Below are 21,500 nucleotides of genomic sequence, written 5' to 3'. Positions count from 1 at the left end.
TACCTTGAATTCCTGCATCCACGACAATTACGTTGTCCGTCCGGGCAGGGCATATATTTTGATAAGAACCCAACTAAGCATCTACATTGGAGATGACTTAAAAGACGTTCATGCTTCGAGAGTGTGATTAAGAAACGGACAAATAATCTTTGTTTGCGTTTTTTTTAACCTCTAACAATGGCGTTGACACTCCATCTCTCGGCAAAATGGCTGTCAGCCACCACCGTGGTGGCGAAGAGGACGACGTGGACGGATCACCCTCTTCCTTGCCATGACCAATTGCGATTGCCAAAAAAACAAAAGGTAAAGAGTTGCCATGGGAAGAAGGAACATCCATGGGCCAGGCTACAGCGATGGATGCTCTCCCAGGCAAAACAGCGATATCCAGCTCCCAACTTTTTGCACATGAAACACCAGCTAAAAGAATCTTTTCAAGGGGGGTTTAGGAAGTAAAAGGCAATGCATTGACATAACCTGTGGGCTTCGATTCCTCTGAAATAGTGACTGCAACAAGAAAAGGTGGCCTTTATAGTCTTGGGGGAGAATCTTGCTAGCTTCTCATGATCATACAGTGCTGTTCTGCCTTGGATGATGTTGATGTGGGAGTGCAGGGGTGCTTCCAACTTCAGGAGATTCAGAACTTAATTCTGATGTATGATTCTGATTGGATCGTCATATTTATTTGTATGTTAAGTCCATGGCACTCACAAACTTCAGAGAGTACATTTGAGCTAGCCAGACATCTGGGTGAACAGAAACTGTACCAAGTGGCAAAACATGGGCCTTCAAAAGGCTCTACAACACGCTGATTACATTAAGTTCTGACAGTCCAATGCGCAACTTACATATTAGTAGTTTTTACAGTCCACCCGGAATATTTACTATAACAAGACAAACAACACTAGTCCAGGCATGATGAGAACAAAACATCCAAAGCATCCTCCTGACACCAGATCCTCTTGGTCCTATAATGTACTAACATGCTGACAATTTTGGTGGTCCCTTTGATAGTTCATAATATTTGGACATGTAACTGCAACAAGATTAGGGGGAAAATGAACTTTCATACATTAGTTTTTATTTCCTAAACAGAAGTGCCACAAAATTAACTAAAATGGGAATTATTAAATGCATGTATCGATAAAATAAATAGCACCAGAGGAGGCTTCAGAAGGCAAGGAAACAAACATTGCAAATAAGCATAGAGTTCAATCGTGCACCTAAGCAGAGAAATCTAACAAAATACTTATCTTCATTTTATCGTAACACTATCATACCACAATTAAAATAAACCAACAAAAATTAATATTCTTAACAATTTTCCCAAACAAGCTGCCAAGTGCCAAACTAAGCATGTGTTGCGGAGTATCAAGGAATGGGTACTGCAAGGTGACAGGTGAAATTATAAAGGGGTTATAACACCGAGAACAGTTCCATGGACAAATAAAGAACAGAACTTGCTCATCCAGCAAAACACAATCTTTCCATAAGCATCCATCCTATAGTTTTTCCTTCTTGGAGAATATGCAAATTAATTAAGGAGAAAAAAGTTTGTTACATAAATAGGGCGGTTACAAATCCTACTAACTGCAGCAACACTACATCCTGTAGATTAATAGAGAGAAGATCCTAGTATGTCTAATAGTCTATGATTGCACATGTATGTACAGAACCCACTGACTCAATTAAATGTTGTGAACATGGGGCACTATGCAGTACATTGCAGAAAAGAAAAAATGGTTGCACCCAAGGATTACAGGACAGCAAACTAATTAAGAAAAAAATTGTGTAAAGCACTTAATAAGAATATCTGCCTCAACAGTCACCATATGTGTGTCCTGAAATAGTTTACCAGAATTTCCTTGATTGGGGATTTCTCTTCACTGATTTTTCCCTCAAAACTTCTTGTAGCTATCACTAATGAATGCTTTGTGGAATCTTTTCCTCAACGTTTGTGGTGTCTAGAACGCCTTCTGGATCTGTCTTTATCAGATGATCTTCGACTACTGGATTTATGTCTTTCCTCATATTCATGATCACTAGAATCAGTATCAGGATTGCGAGTCCGGTGATGCCTTTTCTCACGGTGTTTCCTCTTAGTATATTGGCTGTCACTGGAATCAGCATAAGGACTTCTACTCCTGCGTGTTCTATGCTTTGAATGTGACTTTCTTTTCTTACTCCTATGATGCTCAATAGAAGAATCAGAACCTGGAGTTCCACTTCGAATTTTATGGCGTGATCTTCTCTCCCTACTCCTATGCTGATCAGAGGTCGAATCTGAATCTAGACTACCACTTTGGGTTTGACGGTGCGAAGAGCGTGACCTGCTTTTCTCAGCTCTATGCTCCTGCTTCTCATATTTCAAACCAAGCTCTTCAACATTATCTGATGGAACATCTGCACTGGCATTGGCAATTTCCTCCTTGTCAAGAGCACTCTCGTTCTCCTTTATTTCCTGACAAGTAATTGCCTTTCCGTTTCTAGATATGCCAATTGCATTAGCTGTTGAAGGTGTTTCTGATCTAAATAAGACATTGGGTGGTGTGGGCTTTTCTGGTGGAACATCCAACCCCAGTTCTTTACCCAATGATTCTAGGAAATCCTCAGCAACAAGACGATTGAGAACCATATTGGCATCTTCACTGGTCTTTACTGGATCCACTGGTTGATTAGCAAGAGGTTCAGCCATATCATCATCTGAATCATCAGAAAAGATAGCCTGCAAGCAACAACAAATACATTGTCAAGACCCACAAGTGTACACTAATAGAAGACAAGGGGAGTAAGTTCATTTTTTTTAGCAGTAGAATTCTCCAAAGACTTATGATATTTTAGAAATGAAATGTTTTTGAAGGACTAATGAGATAGCTGAAGCTTTAACACCTACTACCTCCGTCCTCTAATATAAGGGATATTCACTATTTTCTTGTAACGTTTGACCACTCGTCTTTATTCAAAAAATTTGTGCAAATATAAAAAACGAAAACTTGTGCTTAAAGTACTTTGGATAATAAAGTAAGTCACAAATAAAATAAATAATAATTCCAAAATTTTTTGAATAAGACGAGTGGTCAAACAGTGCAAGCAAAATGTCAAAATCCCTTATATTAGGGGATGGAGGGAGTATTAAAGAATGTGATCGCCACTTCTAGATTCTATACTAAGCAGCAGACGTAATTCAGTCCCTCCATAGTTCCTGTAATAAGATTCTAAAAATAGAAGAAACATCTGGTGACATGGTAACAATCATGAAGGGCCTGTTCACTTTGATGCCATTTTCAACCTTACCAAATTTTGGTAAAGTTACCAAAAAAGTGGCTACATTTAATTTCCTGCCAAATTTTAGTAACTATATAAGAAATCCTGCCAAAATTTTGGCATAGTGAACAGGCCCGAAATTCCAACAGAGAATAGAGTACGCTAAAAAAATCATGAAATTTTAAATTAAAGAGAAAATCAAGATCAATTACTCAAATGAACAAATCCATGTTCTATAACCTGTATACACAAATCTCACAAGTTGTTGAACCAATGTTGTAATTAAATAATTTACTATATTTTTAATTTACAGATCATTTACTTTACTTCTTTCAAAAAATACTATTATCCATTTCTTTGCCATTTCAACATGTAGACATTTATTATACAAGATGAAAAAAAAGCATGAGTACATTCTGTGCCATATAAAAAGTGCCCTTCACTAGCACATGGCATTGCATTTCAGCACATTTGTCAGCCTGCAAATGACATGGTACAATGGTAATACTTCCTAAACTTCTAAACTATAATCGAAGACCAGCATGAGTACAAAGGAGGATGCACTAAATCTACAGAATTATTACTAATTATTTGGGATGCAATGTATACCAAAACAACCAGTTAATTTTCTATCCAATTGTTTAGCGAAGGAACTTGTGTATCGCTTGACAGGAGCCATTAAATGCTCTTAGATCATTTTTAATCTGAGATGAAGTACAATGAGTCATGGACTAAATATGCCATTTTATTGTGATGGGTTACAATTCATTTTAATACAACGTGAATGTTACCATTGAGAACATCTATAGGGGACACATGTTACCTTGTAAAGATCAACAGGTCTCTGCACACTGCTGGACTCAATTTCAGGGTCAGTCGCAGCTCCCTTTGCTTCTGTCTCTGTTGCTCCTGCCACAGAAGTATGCTGTGGAGCAATACTCGAACTTTCCACTTCGTTTGTCCTCGTGGTGGATTCTGACATGAAGATAAGGCTGTCCATCTTACTTCTTGGCCTTTGAACATGAAATGGCTGCACATACATAATATATTATCAGTGCCCGATGTCTCATGAATGCTATTTAGAACATGCCAACATGGTAACATGAAGTTCAATTTGAAGCCAGATTAAGGTCTAAACCAAACATAGCAGATGGTAGAAATGGAGAAAACTTGCCAAAGAAAAGTACATTCAATTCATTATAAGAAATAAATTAGTACTGTAAATTCAGCTCTATTTATGGCTGCTATATAAACATTGGGTAAAGTCTATTTATGGCTGCTATATAAACATTGGGTAAAGTATTTTTTTAACCCTGAACTTCAAAACTGATCGTTGTCACCCTCAATTTTCAAAACCAGGCACAAATGAAACCCTAAACAATATTCCGAGGAGGTTTGACTAATCTGATAGTGGTTTTTCACTATCTGAATCTGACTATGTAAATCTCATTGTTATGGAGCGAACTGAGTGACATCTACCTAACCAAAATATGCATAATAAGTCTGTACTAGAAGAAACCACCTTCATTTCAAACAAAACCACTAAGAAATATGATCTAGGTGTTATTTCTCCGGTTTTTAAATTCAAGGTGAAATTGACTTTGAGAAGAGTTCAAGGGACAAAATGACTTTCCCAATAAAATAATATTGTGTTCCATTTCCATAAATAATAAATTAACAATATGTTTCGATCAGTTCATTAGGGGTAGTCTGTAGTTGAGTAGATGAAAAAAGAGTCTTCAGGAAAAAAAACACGTAAAGAAGGGAAACTTTGATAGATTCTTACGTCTATTTTATACAAAAACTAGCAGAGCTTGCAAGAGTACAAAATGTTTTTGGTTATACTGTGCAATAATTCTTTTATGTCATTTATCCCAGAGGACATTCTTTCATAAATAAATATAAAACCACAAAAAAATCATATTTACCTTTCCCATGAAAGGATCAACTATGTCAAAACGCTTGCACAGTATTGGTGATGGTCGCCATTCAAATTCCTCCCTTCGTGGATAAATTGATTTCTCATCTCGTGCAGGTATAGATCTCTGAATTAATTTAACAAGGGTCAATATATGTAAGGTATGAACTTATTAATTGGATTGTATAAGTTAAAATACCTCTGATTCAGTAGATGATACAAAACGTTGCTCATTTATTCCAGATAAACCCAACAATGATAAAGGATCCATAGCCTTTTTCTCCTTGCCCTTTTCAATTGTCTCAGCAGCAGCCTCAAAATCTAGTCTTTCCCGGGCACGGTCAGCATCTGACATAGTACTTGTAGGTATAAGATTTGCAGGGCGAAGGCCTCCTTGGTATTTATCCTTAAGAAATTGCTCAAACCTTGCTTGCTTTGCAGGATCATTTCTGAAAGGCTTTTCATACTCTGGTAGGCCGTCCTATTGTTAAACATGAATAATAAATTCGTAATTACACCAAGCTTAGGTGATTCATATAACAAATATAAAGTTAATGTGAGGAAACAATAAATAGTGTAACAAATCAATTCACAAACTTACAAGAGATATTGGCTTCACAAAGTTGTCACCCAGATTGGACTGCAGTTGAATTGCTTCCTTTGCAGGGAAGGATGAGCTAGATGATTTAGTGCTTCTATCAAGGGGCCTTTCACCAAGAATCTTTCCACGATTTTCAGCAGTCAACTTGTCAGAAGACTTGGATTGCACAGTATCAGGCTTTTGCTGGTCAATATATTTCTGCTGATACTCCCATAACTTCCTTGCATAGTAGCTACAGCCATCTCCTTCATTGAGGAAATTAAACTGTGTATTTGTTTTGCTTTTCTCTTTGTAAAAATCCTCAATATGTTTCCCACAACGAGCAACCATAGCGGCACAACCCTCAATCAATAATCTCAAGCTAGTATCTTCTGGAGCAGGAACCTCAGGAGGAGCCAGATCAGAAAGGTTATTAACATCCTGTCGTGGAGTTAGAAACTTGTGGCGACCATCAAAATCAGATGGGATCTCAGGAGGATCAAATCTGGAAAGTCAAAATGCAACAAAAACTAAACAATTACATGCAACACACATATATAGTGGGTGAAGTACAGAATTGAATCAATCAAAATTGCTGTAGCAATGCTTATTGTTCATTCCTTCTGCAGGTACACATTATTTGGGGGCTTAAACTATCATTGTGTGTTAACACAAACAAGTACATAATAGCTTAATATTAAAAGGTCTAAAGAGCTCACCATATTCATAACTGCAGCTCCATATTTACATATCAAGTTATGGAGACTTGATTCATGTAACACTTAGCTGACAGGTAAATTGGTATAAAAATGTAGAATTCAACTAAATAATTGCCGAACATAGCCGGATAGCACTATGTGATCAGAAAGCACAGAAAAAAAGAACATAAACAGGCCAAAGGATTCAGTTTTGTCCACAATTTAAGCAAGTATGCTCATAAACCAAATTAAAGAATTAAAATGGGAAAAAATCATTTACTGTGAATTAAAAATAAGCATCACCTTTCAAGCTTGTACTCAGAACTTGAGGCGATTTTAAAAGCCAGGAAGACACCTCTTTTCCTGTCTTCAAGTTTATAATTACTATCGCTGGCTGTTTTTGAAGGCTCAATATCAACTTCCATTTGTTCATAAGCAAAACCTGAAGACAAGAGTACAGGTTCAGAACAGAAACTCAGGGAAGAAAATCAAGGGTCAGAAGGCTTTATTCAGCTAAATATGCAATTACAAAGATTAACCCACTACTGCATTTCAGCAGGTACTCGTGCACACGAAACTTCAGTATGCTTCCATCAAGACTTCCCATGTCACAAGGGGTTACAAAATTGACTTGAAGATTATTTTATTACCTGATGCATAAATATCCTCATCTTCAACACCTAGCTCCTCAAGTGCTCCAATCCCAAAGCCAGGAGCATATTGTCCTGCTGATGATCCAAACAATAGATAAGATCTCTTTTTTTTTTCCAAATATTTAAGCAATGCCAATAGAATAATAAAGGAACAGTCAGGAAGACTATATTTTTTTTCTCACTGAGAAGAAAGGCACCCAAGATATAGTTCAAGATGACTCAAACTTGGGTTTCATGTCAATGGCATCTACAAGCACCTTCCCACTGACTGAGCTAGGGTCAGTTCCCTTAATATCGACAGAAACAGAATAAGATGGTGCAGAAGAAAATTGCTGTGTCGTACAGTTTGAAATCAGAAGACTCCCCCTCATTGAAACATCACTTCTATTACGGTCCCTCGCTGACTTCTGCAATCTTTTCCTATCTACAAATGAACAGATGTGAGATCATGCTACAAAAGAACCATAGTGAGTATCTTGTAGGAATAAGGTACCTTTAAACTCAGGAGCATGCTTGAATGGGTCAAAACCTAACCCATGCAAGTCCTGCTTGGGATGAAGAACGTATACCTAAAGTATTTATGGAATATCAGAAAGATCAGTAGATTTTTATTTCTTCATTGATATAGCTAATTTACCATGCAACACAACCATATGTGTGGAAAATAATTAGCATTTGCATGCACACTTAGCAACCAACTGTAGTCCTTAGTCTATACTTCTTTTATGAGTTATCAATAACTTCTTGTGGTCTTCAAGCTAACATACTCACAATTAATTGAAAAGGAACAGTGTGTTCTTAGGAACTAGAAAAACTATACTTTAAGAATAGCAATTAATATCGGTTTCAATGTCGCCAACTGAAACATGCAAAAGTATACTTTATGCATGGCTACAACATACAAGGTTTCAAAAAACAAGCTAGTTCAAGTTGGAAAAAAAATATACATTAAGTACAACATGATAAACCAGGCAGAAAAATGTATCCATTTTGGACATATGGTGCAAATAACACTTGGTCTACTTAGTACATACAGGGGTATTTCCAGAGGCATGTAACTCCTCAAATGATTCTGTGGCACCATCATCCTTATCAGACTTGTGTGAATCAACTTGTATTTTTTGACCATCAGTTTTTGTACCAGAGAGTGCAAGGAAGGCTTTTCTTGCTTCCCTACGCGATTCTGCACATCAGCACTAAATATGTAAAAACCAACAATAGTTTAGTAACTTGGAAACAATTGGAACTACAGAACCATTTCAAAAGCACAAACAAAATTTGGGAGAAATAATGTTTCTGGACTAACGATAACTTTTGAAGTCAGATTCTCAGAAGGTATAGCTGTTATTCATGAATGTAGAGTGCAGTATTTAGTGATTTCACTCCAAATGATAGGCTGCTTCAGGTAGGAACGGCAGAAGTTATATGCAAAAAGATTTTTAAAAGAACAGGAGGATCTTTAATAGAGCAGTTTAACAGTCCAAGCTTCAACTGTGAAATGTATACCGTATAAGGAGTCAGCATGTGCATCTCTAATTGAACGACCTTGGCGCCAGCCCATTTTCATCAATAACTTCACTCCTGCTCAAATTATTCGAAACTGTCAATTCATTTCAAATGGTACATATGAATTCTCATCATGGTTTTAATGTTAAAAAACAGAACGTAACTGACCAATAGAAGTAGTAGCAGGGACCACCAGCTCATCAGGAATAGGCCCAGGTATAGCCGATGGTCTGCACATATAGAAGGATGAATATATAAAAACAAGAAAGCCAATTCAAGTATTGTACATTTAGACTACAGTGGCATTTGAGTTATAAGGCTGTAATAACATAAATAGATAAAGAACAAGCAACACTAAAAAACTAGCATGCATATAGCCAACTAAATTCTAGCATACAGCATATCAGATGTGCATAGCTGATTTTGTTGTTCCTTCTTTTTTTTCCTTGATCATTTTCGCATTTTAGGGGAGTTGGATTGGATGTTTCTACATTGAGGCTATTCTCCAGAAAAGCTGATAGGGACCAAGATAATTTTATAAATCATGTGGGTAGTACATTTAATACAAGAGGATAAAACTATCAAACCTCTCTTTCTGCTCCTTGGAAGCTTGCTTTCGGGCATGTTCTGTAGCTGTAAAACCAAATGTATCATACTGCTGAGATGTTTCCAAGGCATTACCTCCCATATCCTGCATGTTTGTCTGAGTTGTTACTACACTGATTCACTTTTTGACATGGAATTTGTGAGGTGAAATAGTTCCACATGATTATAGCTAAGCAGGTCCTTGTGTGATATCAGATCAAGAAGCACAGATACACTATGGTGAGGTTTAACTAACTTTCTACTTTTTATAACCAGCATGGACTACAAGGGTAAATATCTTTTGCTTATGTGATGCAGCACTAAAGGTACCTTTACAAAAGTATATGTAAGACTGACAATCAATTAGTACCAACTGCTTCAAGAAAAGACATAATATGCTTTTGCACGCTCTTGAACTCACTCCCTAACAATCAAATAAAAATGTACAGAAATTGAAAATTAAAACATAGTTATTTATACACATGTACTACTTACATCGCAAAGCGTTTACTTGACCTCGTAATATACTAAGTTTCTGATGAAATATGATATATCCGCTTTTAATGCAAATATTAACAAATAAAATGGCAAGCAGACATCTTGACACAGTTTGTTGCATGTGTTCTGGACAATGCTTCTTATCATTGAATAAAGAAGAGAGCAATGACCACCTTGATAGAACTGCCTAGGACTATGATAACTTGCAAGATACTAGAGGTCACTTCAATTAAAGAATGTCAATCTTTGATTGCTTGTAGGTGGAGAAACCTCCAATGCCTTCCAAAAACCATAAACCATATAACTTCCTATACATTAATATTTCATTGAAAGAAAGGAACTAGGGTACCTCTCAAGCACCATAAAATTCAAAAAGAAAAACAAAAAGAAAAGAAACTGCAGGACTGGATCTATGGCATTGTCAGTTCCCAGCCAGATGGTCAGGACAGGTTTTCCACTAGGCAGTTTCAACAAGCAAAACCTTAAATTTAAAAATTGACTGGTTCCATCCATGTGAAATTAATAATTTAAATATGAAAATCCCAGGGCAGAACTTTCTTCTGTTACAAGATTTAGTTAGATAAAGGCACATACGAGAATGATATGATATACATTATTTTCTTAACTAACGCTCCCATCAGTAGGCCATATGCTGATTATAAGTTGTATGGCTTGTTAGCAACAAAAAAATAATTTGAGTAAAACTTTTATATATGTGTCCTCGGCGGTTTAAAGGCCCATGCTGGAAAATAAACTACGATAAAAGAACACCTCAAAACCAACTTGAAGATTAAGTTTTAAAATTCAAATTTTGGCTGCGGCTTATAAGCTATAGGGAAAAAGATGGGAGTCTAAACGTCAATTACCCAATCAAGGAGCAATATTGCTTACAAGCTCAATTTACTTGTCAAAGGAGGAAGTGTAAAAATTGAAGTGTTTGAATGCACTTATTTCTTCCTCAGTATAATGCGGTTTGTTTGTCGTAGAGACCAACATGTTTATTGGTACAAAATGTAGGTTATTGATTTGAAAGACAAAAGAAAGTCCCATTGTTGCAAATTGCAAAAAGGAAAAAAAAAAGAACATCTCTCCCTAAAATAATGAGCAGTAAAAAAGAAGTTGTGTACCTTTATGTCTTCCTCATCGAGAAAACTGTATATGCTTTGCTTTTTCACCTCAGCCCTATTTTTCCGTGACGATGTAAAAGTCTGTGGAGTCCATCCTGCAGTAAACCATATTAGTTTTGTTACAATATATTGGCATACAATCATCACTGGTACTCTTCCATATTAGAATTACATGACTAACACAACATACCCTCTTTTGTGCCAACGGTATTGTAATAACCAGCTGAGAAACCTCCCGTAAATGCACCATGAAACCTTCTTCGCCCTTCCTCATCTCTCACCTGCAGGCCAATCACCATCTCGATTTTTAAGTAAGCATATTACCACAATTACTTGAAGCAAATCATCTACCGCGTAACTTTATGGCAATGACATATAGAACCACGAAATGTATAGACAGAAGAAGGAAGTTAAGACATATGTACTCCCTCCGTTTTTAAATATTTGACGAACATGTTTGACCATTCGTCTTATTAAAAAAATAAGTAATTATTAATTCTTTTCCTATCATTTGATTTATTGTTAAATATACTTTCATATATACATATAGTTTTACATATTTCATAAAATATTTTGAATAAGAGAACGGTCAAACATGTGCTAAAAAGTCAACGGTGCCAAACATTTAGAAACTGAGGGAGTACAACTTATCACATGCAATACTACCCCAAACCCAAAGATGAAGCGCATATGCGGCCAAATGCATTGCGACTGCCGCGAAACATCAATAGACAAATTCAACGGATAGTATAACCCTAAAAATAGATCAGAAATCGCCTGCCAACTTCCTCCAAAAGCCCCCAAATGCTAAACCAGGAGCAAAAGCGTGTGCCATGGCTCACAGCTGGAATCGACCGAGCAAACCACCACGCGAAACAATCAACGCCGCTTCCGAGGAAAAACACTGAGGGCGCCGAGAGAGCTCTCTACCTCCTGCTTCCAGGCGGGGAGGGCGCGGAGCTGGCCGGCCTCGGCGACGGCCCGGCGCTTGCGTGCGGAGGTGTCCTCCTCCCGCTCGATCGGCGTCCCGTAGACGACGAGATCCTCGTCGTCGTCGTCGAACCCCATGGTGGCGGCCGGGTGGTGGGAACGCCGGCCCGGCGACGGGAAGCCCTAGCTCGCCGCGCCGGATGCGGGCGGCGCGGAGGGGCCGGTGAGGTGGGGGGTGGAGGGTGTTTCTGGAAAGTGGGACGGCGAGGAGACGCGATGGCGATGCGGTGGGGAGAAGCTGTGGGCTCTCCCTCGACCGAGCTAGTAGAGGTGCGGTGATACAGTTTGGGCCGAAATTGGTGGCCCACAAAGGAATTGGTCCATCCTGATCCATCTCTCCCGTCCCAGTAGACCTTATTCGGTTAAGGGAGTGTTCGGTGGGAGTGTCTAGCAAACATTCGAATGATTTTTGTCATCCATCTCACTCAGATTTTTCAACGTCTATCCGGATGACACGTTGCCGAGTGAACGACTTTACTAGTTAATCGTTCTAACCGATTGCTCGGTGAAGAAAAAAAAAGCCAAGACATCCCTTCATTTTGATTGTCTAGAAAAAACCCGAGATGAATGAATAAATATTACTAATACATCTACTTAAAAAGTTACATGCAGTTACACTGTAGTCATATTAGCTACAGTATAATTACAGTATAGTTACACTGCAATTACATAATAGTTACACTACAATTACATAAAAGTTACACTGTAATTTTATAATAGTTACACTTTAATTATATAAAGTTACGCTGTAATTTCTGGAATTACATAATAGTTACGATGTAAGTTTATCGTTGTAACTCTAATCAATATTTATTGTATATATATTTTTTGAGGGAACTATTTTCCAGCATTGCATGCTTGCTCGGTTGGTCGTAGTGGTTCTAGCGGGAAGCGCAGGCCGCGAGATCGATCTCACATGTGGGCATCTGTTTTATATTTTCCCACCTGTACAGCACGAATCTTGACACAAATCCTACGGCCAGAAAATCGACAGATGTGTAACTAAAAAATCTGTCGAAAGATTTATAGCAAATCCGTTCGGTTAATACCTGATTAAGTTTACTCCTCTCAATCTATAGGATTAAAGGAACAAGGCATTATAGATCTTGGTTTGCAACAAGGGAAAAATAACCAGGGTTGATATTGAGGGTGCATTTGGTTTAAAGGGGAGGTGGATGACAAGGAAAAAATTCTCTGCGGCAGTGCCCCGCACTACGCCTCATGTGCGACACCGCGTAGACAGCTGACACGTGTCCAACCTCATACTGCAATGAAGCGCTTTCTTTGGAGCCAAGCCGTCTCCCTCAGCTCGTTGAGACAGGCACCAAGCCGCAGCTAACAACTGCTATATTTCAGAAGCAAAAGTGCAGCCAAAACTCTTCAAGACTAGTACGAGCTAATTAGCCCAAACCGTCAGGCTCCAAGACTTTCAGAAGTATTGCACTTCAATATATAGGTTCCTATCTGGACTGGACAGACCATCAGAGTCTCCAGCTCCTCAATTGCCGCTGGCCACTGCTAGCTTTCCTTTCTCTTTTCCTGCATAATAAAAGTTGTGTAACAAGTCACCATTTTCAGCAATATTCAGCAAATTACCACTAAAATTTCCAAAGAGCTTTAATCACACCAGAAATTCAAGAAGATACATTACAAAGACAAGCCACGAATCACCCTTCAAGATCGTTTCAACAAACCTGACATCTTCTTTCATGGTCTTCTTCCCTTCTGTTGGAGTCGTGAAATTGGAATCGATGGATTGGATTTTAGGCTGCAGAGAGGAGTGCCAAAGCTATGCGCATGGAGGCAGCAGTGGATCTTAGGGTGGAGAGATGGCGGTGCCCCCGCCAGCGGCTGCGGCGGCCGTGCGACAAGAAGAGGATGGCTCGATATATTCCTAGACAGGGGGTCAGCGGCTCCCAAAGTTTTCGGCTTGGTTTGTTGTTTTGAGTCTTTCAATACATTGGCTCAACTCTAAAGAAGGCTTGGATGCAGCGGGAGATTGGACACGCGTCAGTTGTCTACACGGTGTCGCACATGAGGCGTGATGCGGCACTGCTGCAGAGATTTTTTTTCCGTGGATGACATATAGCCATTCTTGTTTATTATAGGATGATATATTATTTGGACCGTAGATACAATGGGTTATATATTTTTTTTGTTTGGCTGAATGGTAATGAGAGTGGATGGTTCTGTCTTATGCTGCACATACCCATTTCTTCTCCCTACCATGGCCCCAATCATCTTTGGCATTGCCATCACTCGCCCAAAACCTCTACAACAACCATTACCACCAGGAAATAGCTATACATTGGACCCAACACATACGACATGCATCTGACCAGTGTATACACAAGCACAACTGATGCTTGCATGGGTTTGCCTGGAGAGAAGTCGAAGGCTGTGATTGGTGGATGCGGAATGGCCAGACGTGGGTCGTAAGCATAACAGTACTCTTACCACCCCAAAACCGGTCCTCCACGTTAGCGCCCAATCCACCTCCATGACAATGCTCAAGGGGACGATAGCTAGTCCTCCACATCAACGTCCAAAGTGATGTTGCCCACTCCTCCTTGATGACAGTGACAAGGAAGGCATAAGAATATTGTGTAGGATAACATCGATGAGAGACAACCACTTGTGCCACTAGATTTGACAACTTCACACCTCCCCCCATCGAATCTAGCCACCATAGTCCTTTTACTTCGACACGTTTTCTCCTATCACTAGAACGGATACCCTCATCTCAATAGGGTGGTAAGCCCCATCTCAATCGGGCACAGCGTCCGTCACAGGCTAGAAGTCACTGATGTGAAGAGTTATCTCAATCGAGCAAACGGCCGTCACGAATGAATATATCTCAATCGGGCCCTAAGTAAGGCCCGTCACAGATAGCTTTGACCCAGATAAAGGTTAGTAGTCATCTGTGACGGGCGCTAGTTGTGGCCCGATAGAGATAGATCATCTGTGACGGGCTATAGTTTGATCTATCTCTATCGGGCCACAACTAGCGCCCGTCACAGATGACTACTAACCTTTATCAGGTCTAAACTAGAGCCCGTCACAGATGATACTCATCTCAATCGGGCCTAAACTATAGCCCGTCACAGATGACTACTGACCTCAATCGGGCCTAAACTATAGCCCGTCACAGATGACTACTGACCTCAATCGGGCCTAAACTAGAGCCCATCACAAATGACTACTGATCTCAATCGGGTCTAAACTAGAGCCCGTCACAGATGATCTCATCTCAATCGAGCATTTAGTTATGGCCCGTCACAGATGACTATAATACACAAAAAAAAAATTGTTTTTTGGCTAGCCTCAGGCCTTTGCTAGCCATGCCCGCTGCAAAAATGACAGAAACAAACACAGATATCCAATATCCCCAGCTCCCCAGCATCACCCATTCATATACATATGCATTCACATACACAGACATCAACATATTTCACACAACCACACATTCACAGCCATCTCATATTTCACATCCATTCACATATTTCACATCCATTCAAATATTTATCATGTTTCACCTGCAAAACCGAGTTAATTGGATCAAATATTTATTTAGCAAGTCCTAACATAAACATATGAAATATATACATAAATATAAACATCACAGTTACATCATCACAGTTGCATAATAAGTGTTCATCATTGCCTAAACATAAAAGTTCAACATTGTTCATCATTTTAGTTTAAGCCTAAACATTCCTTTGGGGTTAATTATTTCACGGAGGATGAAGCTGGCTATCTCCTCGCGAACCTCCTCAAAGCTGGTAGGCAGAGACTTGGTTATTGTGCCCTACATTGTCATAATTCCAGATTAGTTGATCGATCATATATAAGTACTAAAATGTAGTTAGTCTATCACAATTGAGACCACCGACCTCAAACTCAGCCAAAGTCTTCACCTTTTCTCTATACAGAAGGCGCATGTTGTGGCACACATGGAATCCGCACTGGTCACCTATTTGTTACTTCACTAGGAAGTCTTTTTTGTGGATGAGGGTGTCATGTCTTGTCTTCCTGAGGCCTCCTCTTTGCATGTATTGGGCCCACGCTTCATCTATCGCTAGTTGAATTGGGGTCCAATCATATGCGTTCTTATCAATTCTGGAGTTCAGGTAGTGACATGTACTCCACTTAGGTGTTATGACCAGAAGGATCCAATGGGCACTGCGGCATTAATATAGTGAAAGTTAATTAAGTACTCAAGGAATGTGTCATGCTGTTGTGTATATTTAGTTAACACACTTACTATTGATTATAGGCGCACATAATGTACTCCTTGTCTCGGCGGGACCACAAGGTGTCGTAGATGTAGTTGACCATTCCTTGATGGTCATTCTGGAGATTTGTGACAGTGACCACTTGTGGATCAAGGAAGGCAACTTCCGGTGCATGCTTCTGACACCATTGCCAACTTAACCTACATACAGGATAAACGATCTTGTAAGCAAGTTAAACCGATTGTTATTACCAGATTGAGTTGGGCGACAATACTTACAAGGAGTAGCACTTAAGGAGGCTTGTGTCCACCGCTCGGAGCCTGTAGAGGTCGAAAAGATCCTTGAAGCCAACCACGATATAATTTGTTGGACCAAGGAATGGCTTTCCATCGTGCTCTCCAAGGATAACGGTAGCTTTACTTGGCTTCCTGGCGTTAGATTTCTCCATGTAGTATAAGTGAAGGTCCTTGCAAGCGGTTCCCATTGCGGCAAGCACGTCATCTCCAACCAATGGCATGCCTAGTTGGAACTCCTGTGGAGCGACGTATTTCTTCTTGACCTCTTTGCCCTTAGTCTCTTCCTGGCCCTTGCCCAGATCTAGCTTCCTTGGAGCTAGAAGCGAGGCCTGCACCTTTCCTCCCCTTCCTCTCCCCTTTGCTTCGGGTTTATCGAGAGTAATTCTCTGAGGGGAAGAGTGTACCTTCCTGCTCTTCTTCATCGGTGGGGGTTCATGAATCGCCTTGCTGTCGGCCTCCGTTCGGTCCTCCCCAAAATCCGTGTCGTACTGCAACTGCACATCGTAAGATTGTGCATGACGATCTTGAGCAGGAGGGGCTGAAGGAGCAGAGGCGGGTCTCTTTGGTGGACGATCGCCTGGTGCAGTGATTGGCCTCGCTGTAACCCTGATCTCAATGAGGTCCTTGGGCCATTGGATGAAGGTACCACGGGCATTTCCTAGTGAGAGGACCTCGTCGTTCGGTGGATACTTTAGAGGGAACAGCTCGTATTCGGGCTTCACCGAATCGACTTGAACTTTTGCACAGTCGGCCCTGAGTTGCGCTCCATGCACTCTTGTCTCTAGGGTCGGCTTGTACGCAAGTCCCTCGGCTGCTGGAACCGTGAAGGTCGGCATCATCCTAACTGTGAGGGTGCAGCTCGTTGGTTCCTGCGATAGATTAATCATTTTTTTTAGAATATTATATATCATATGGATTCGTTAAGTCTTTCATGTATTGAGTAAGTTCACGGTTACCGTTATGTGGTCGACGGCGCTGTCGACCGATGTTGGATTTTCCGCCAACTCAGTTGATACACAACTGCTGCGTTTTTGGGTGGGACTTCCTAACTCTTCGTGCGCAGCAGCAGCGGCGGCCTGGGGGTTCTGTTGCTCTTCTCGGATCTCTTGCCTAATCTTGGCCCTCATCGACTCGAGCTTTTCGTCGAATTCAGATGTCAGCTCAGCTCTTATTGACGCCCGAATCTTGGCTTCAAGGCGTGCATCTTTCTCCGCCTTGTTGGAAGTCCACTTCTTGTACTGCCACGCGTTTTCTGGAAGTCCATACTTCCAGGGAACAGAAGACCCAACGCCCCGTGTCCATCCACGGTGTTCCTTGTTGCCCAACGCTTTCGTGAGGAGGTCGTCCTCGCGTCTTTGAGAGCAGGCCTCTTGCGAGGCTTGTTGCTCGGCAACCAACTCCTTCTGCATTACAATTTAGTGGGGTTAAATAAACTGCACGATGGAAAACAATGCGAACATCTAGTTTGACTAGAGACTTACAATAGCTTCGTATACTCGTTAATCTTCTACATTTGGCATGAAGATTGTGCCATCATCATTCTTCTGGTACCTGGCCCTGGCCCAGTTCCTAGCCCGAGGGTGTGGGATATCGCCAAAGACGAGTGGTGTGCACGATTGAGATGCTTCTTCATCCTCACGCTGCCATTCCTCTTCCTTACTGGCATATCCGGCGGTGCCAAGCCGGTGCGGATGCTGGTTCCTGGTCTGGAGCAAGCGATATGCCTCGCTTCTAGCTCTGGACTCGGGGGTCGACTTCTTCGCATGGAATTCCTCCCAGACCTGTTCCGTGATCCAAGGAAATTTCTCTCTTGGATCTGGATTCACCGGGTTGTAGACAAACTCGCCGACTAGCTTAGTCTTGAAGTTCTTCCAAGCATTGCCCATAACCTTGAAAGCAGCCCGCCTGAGACGGTCCTCAAGCTCCGCAGGATAATCAAAGCTCTCCTTGAACGTTAGCCAAGCAATGTCCTTCTCTGCGGCTGGCACGAGCTTGATGTCATCTTGCAGAATACTGAATTTCTGCCTCCCTATGACCCCGCAGATAGACCTAAATCGGCTCAATGTTTTCCTTGGAGATGTCGGCAACCCTACGGCGTCCACCGCTGTTATGCGGAACCGTTCCTTAGGGATTTTGTTCCCTATCCTAGGAGTACGTGCCCTTGAGGACTCACTAGTTGTCGTCGACATTGGTTCGCCTTGCTGAGACATCGTCTACTTTTTTTTCAAAATAACGAAAATACACAATTCAGTGCTTCAATGGCTTAGAATCCAAAGTTCTAAAATCACTTTGTCGGATGTATAAACTAAATTGCACATCTCACAAATCTAATAAACTGAATTGAATATCACATATAAATAAATTAAACATTTCATCTATTCATCTATTCATCAACATTCATCTATAATCATCTATTCATCCATATTCATCTATGCGTAAACATTGATCTATTCAAACACATTCATCTAATTAATCATCTGTTCATCCACATGTAAAATGAATTGAATATCACATATAAATAAATTAAATATTTCATCTATACATCTATTCATCCACATTCATCTATTCATGCACATTCAACTATTCAAATACATTCATCTAATCATTTATTCATCACATTCATCAATCGAACCACATTCATCTATTCATCATTCATGCGCGATGGAGGACTCACCTGGGGGTCGGCGCCGGGCTCGGTGGAGGGCGGCGCCGGTCGGTGGAGATGCCGGTCGGGTAGGTTGGCGCCGGGCGGGCGGCGTCGGGCTCGGTGGGGGTCGGCGACGTGTGTTGGTGAGGATGCGGGCGGCGACGACGAGGAAGGCCAACACCGGTCCGGTCGGTGTAGAGGCTCGGTGGCAGCGGCCGCGGGCTCATGGGGGTCGTCGGTGAGGAGGCGGCGGTGGTCCGAATGGAGGGCCGAGGAGGCTCGGTGGCGGCGGCCGCGGGCTCAGCATCGGTGGCGACGGCGGCAGGCTTGGCGAGGGAGGACGACAGCGGTGGCGGCGGGCTCGGTGGTGGCGGCGTTGGGCTCGGTGGAGGGCGTCGCCGGTCGGTGGAGGCGGCGCCGGGCTCGGTGGCGGCGGCGGCAGGGTTCTAAGGAGGCGGGAAACTGTAGCAGGACTTAGAAAAATTTTCGATCCGATCTGAGAAACCCTAGATATAGTAGAGTGATGAGTCATCTCAATCGGGCTTTGCCGTAGGGCCTCACAGATGACACATCGGTGACGGGCTCCATACTAATGCCCGATTGAGATGACATTCAGGCCCGTCACGGATGACTCATCTGTGACGGGCCCAAAGATAATGCCCGATAGAGATAGATTAATGTCTATCGGGCTTGAACTAAGGCCCGTCACCGATGACTATTTTTCCATTATTCCAGATAAGTCTATATATTTGTGAGTACAAAATATATAGCTATTGTATAATAATTCATTTTATTAGTCATAATATATTTTCGGATAGTAAATGATTTCAAATGGAAATATGGTCAACAACAAAATTGTAGAGGTTATCAAGATCTACAACTTTTATTTTGGTCATTTGTCTATATAACTTTGTTTCCAATAGCTTGAAATTGATTTTGACAATATGACAAATCTAAACAGCATTTGTAAATATTAAATGATTTCAAATGGAAATATGGTCAAAAACAAAGTTGATCCTCTCATCAGTATGTACAACTTTTACTTTGGTCATTTGTCTATATAACTTTGTTTCCAACAGCTTGAAATTGATTTTGACAATATGACAAATCTAAACAGCATTTGTAAATACTAAATGATTTCAAATGGAAATATGGTCAGAAACAAAGTTGATCCTCCCATCAGGATCTACAACTTTTATTTTGGTCACTTCTTCATCCGACAAAGTGATACTACCAATGTTTACAAAATTGACATATCTGTGTTGATATTTATAAACCAGATGAGAGAAATGTGATTATTGTGAATAGTATAACTATCACTTTGACGGATGAAGAAGTGACCAGAATAAAAGTTGTACATACTGATGAGAGGATCAACTTTGTTTTTGACCATATTTCCATTTGAAATCATTTCGTATTTACAAATGCTGTTTAGATTTGTCATATTGTCAAAATCAATTTCAAGCTGTTGGAAACAAAGTTATATAGACAAATGACCAAAGTAAAAGTTGTACATACTGATGAGAGGATCAACTTTGTTTTTGACCATATTTCCATTTGAAATCATTTAGTATTTACAAATACTGTTTAGATTTGTCATATTGTCAAAATCAATTTCAAGCTGTTGGAAACAAAGTTATATAGACAAATGACCAAAATAAAAGTTGTAGATCTTGATAACCTCTACAATTTTGTTGTTGACCATATTTCCATTTGAAATCATTTACTATCCGAAAATATATTATGACTAATAAAATGAATTATTATACAACAGCTATATATTTTGTACTCACAAATATAAAGACTTATCTGGAATAATGAAAAAATAGTCATCGGTGACGGGCCTTAGTTTAAGCCCGATAGAGATTAATCTATCTCTATCGGGCATTATCTTTGGGCCCGTCACAGATGAGTCATCCGTGACGGGCCTGAATGTCATCTCAATCGGGCATTAGTATGGAGCCCGTCACCGATGTGTCATCTGTGACGGGCTCTACGGCAAAGCCCGATTGAGATAGATTAATCTCTATCGGCCGTAAACGTTGGCCCGTCAACGATGACTCATTTTCCATCTTTCATTTGTTGTGAGTGAGTGCAAAATATATAGCTGCTGTATAATAATTCATTTTATTAGTCATAATACATTTTCGGATAGTAAATGATTTCAAATGGAAATATGGTCAACAACAAAGTTGTAGGGCCTTTGAGGATCTACTGGTTTTATTTTGGTCATTTTTCTATATAATTTTTTTCCCAATAGCTTGAAATTGATTTTGTAAATACTAAATGATTTCAAATGGAAATATGGTCAACAATAGAGTTGATCCTCTCATCAGGATCTACAACTTTTATTTTGGTCATTTGTAATAAAATAAAATTAGCCATATTAATGACTACACATATCAAGTCTTTGCAATAAAACAAAATACTTCATTCGTTACAATAGATAAGTACAAATGCATCAGTCACAAGGTTATGCCTTCCGTATGATCTGAACGAGCATATG

The 21,500-nt window shown here is 40.3% G+C and overlaps 1 protein-coding gene across 1 annotated transcript; it reads right to left on the bottom strand.

The window, feature by feature from the left end:
* Nucleotides 1-806: 806 nt before the first annotated feature.
* Nucleotides 807-12,032, bottom strand: LOC127776675 (G patch domain-containing protein TGH homolog). The gene is made up of 16 exons (XM_052303181.1): nucleotides 11,757-12,032; nucleotides 11,017-11,107; nucleotides 10,827-10,921; nucleotides 9,204-9,307; nucleotides 8,785-8,846; nucleotides 8,617-8,691; nucleotides 8,145-8,293; nucleotides 7,604-7,679; nucleotides 7,454-7,534; nucleotides 7,108-7,185; nucleotides 6,761-6,899; nucleotides 5,781-6,264; nucleotides 5,379-5,660; nucleotides 5,190-5,306; nucleotides 4,085-4,291; nucleotides 807-2,722 (listed from the first exon to the last, which is right to left on the bottom strand). The coding sequence occupies exons 1-16, from the start codon at nucleotides 11,892-11,894 to the stop codon at nucleotides 1,946-1,948; spliced, it is 2,955 nt and encodes a 984-aa protein (XP_052159141.1). The 5' UTR covers nucleotides 11,895-12,032; the 3' UTR covers nucleotides 807-1,945.
* Nucleotides 12,033-21,500: the final 9,468 nt, after the last annotated feature.

This window comes from Oryza glaberrima, chromosome 6, assembly GCF_000147395.1.
Source record: "Oryza glaberrima chromosome 6, OglaRS2, whole genome shotgun sequence".
Lineage (NCBI taxonomy): Eukaryota > Viridiplantae > Streptophyta > Magnoliopsida > Poales > Poaceae > Oryza > Oryza glaberrima.
Note: the sequence above shows the minus strand (reverse complement) of the source record. Positions and strands in the feature narration are given on the sequence as shown.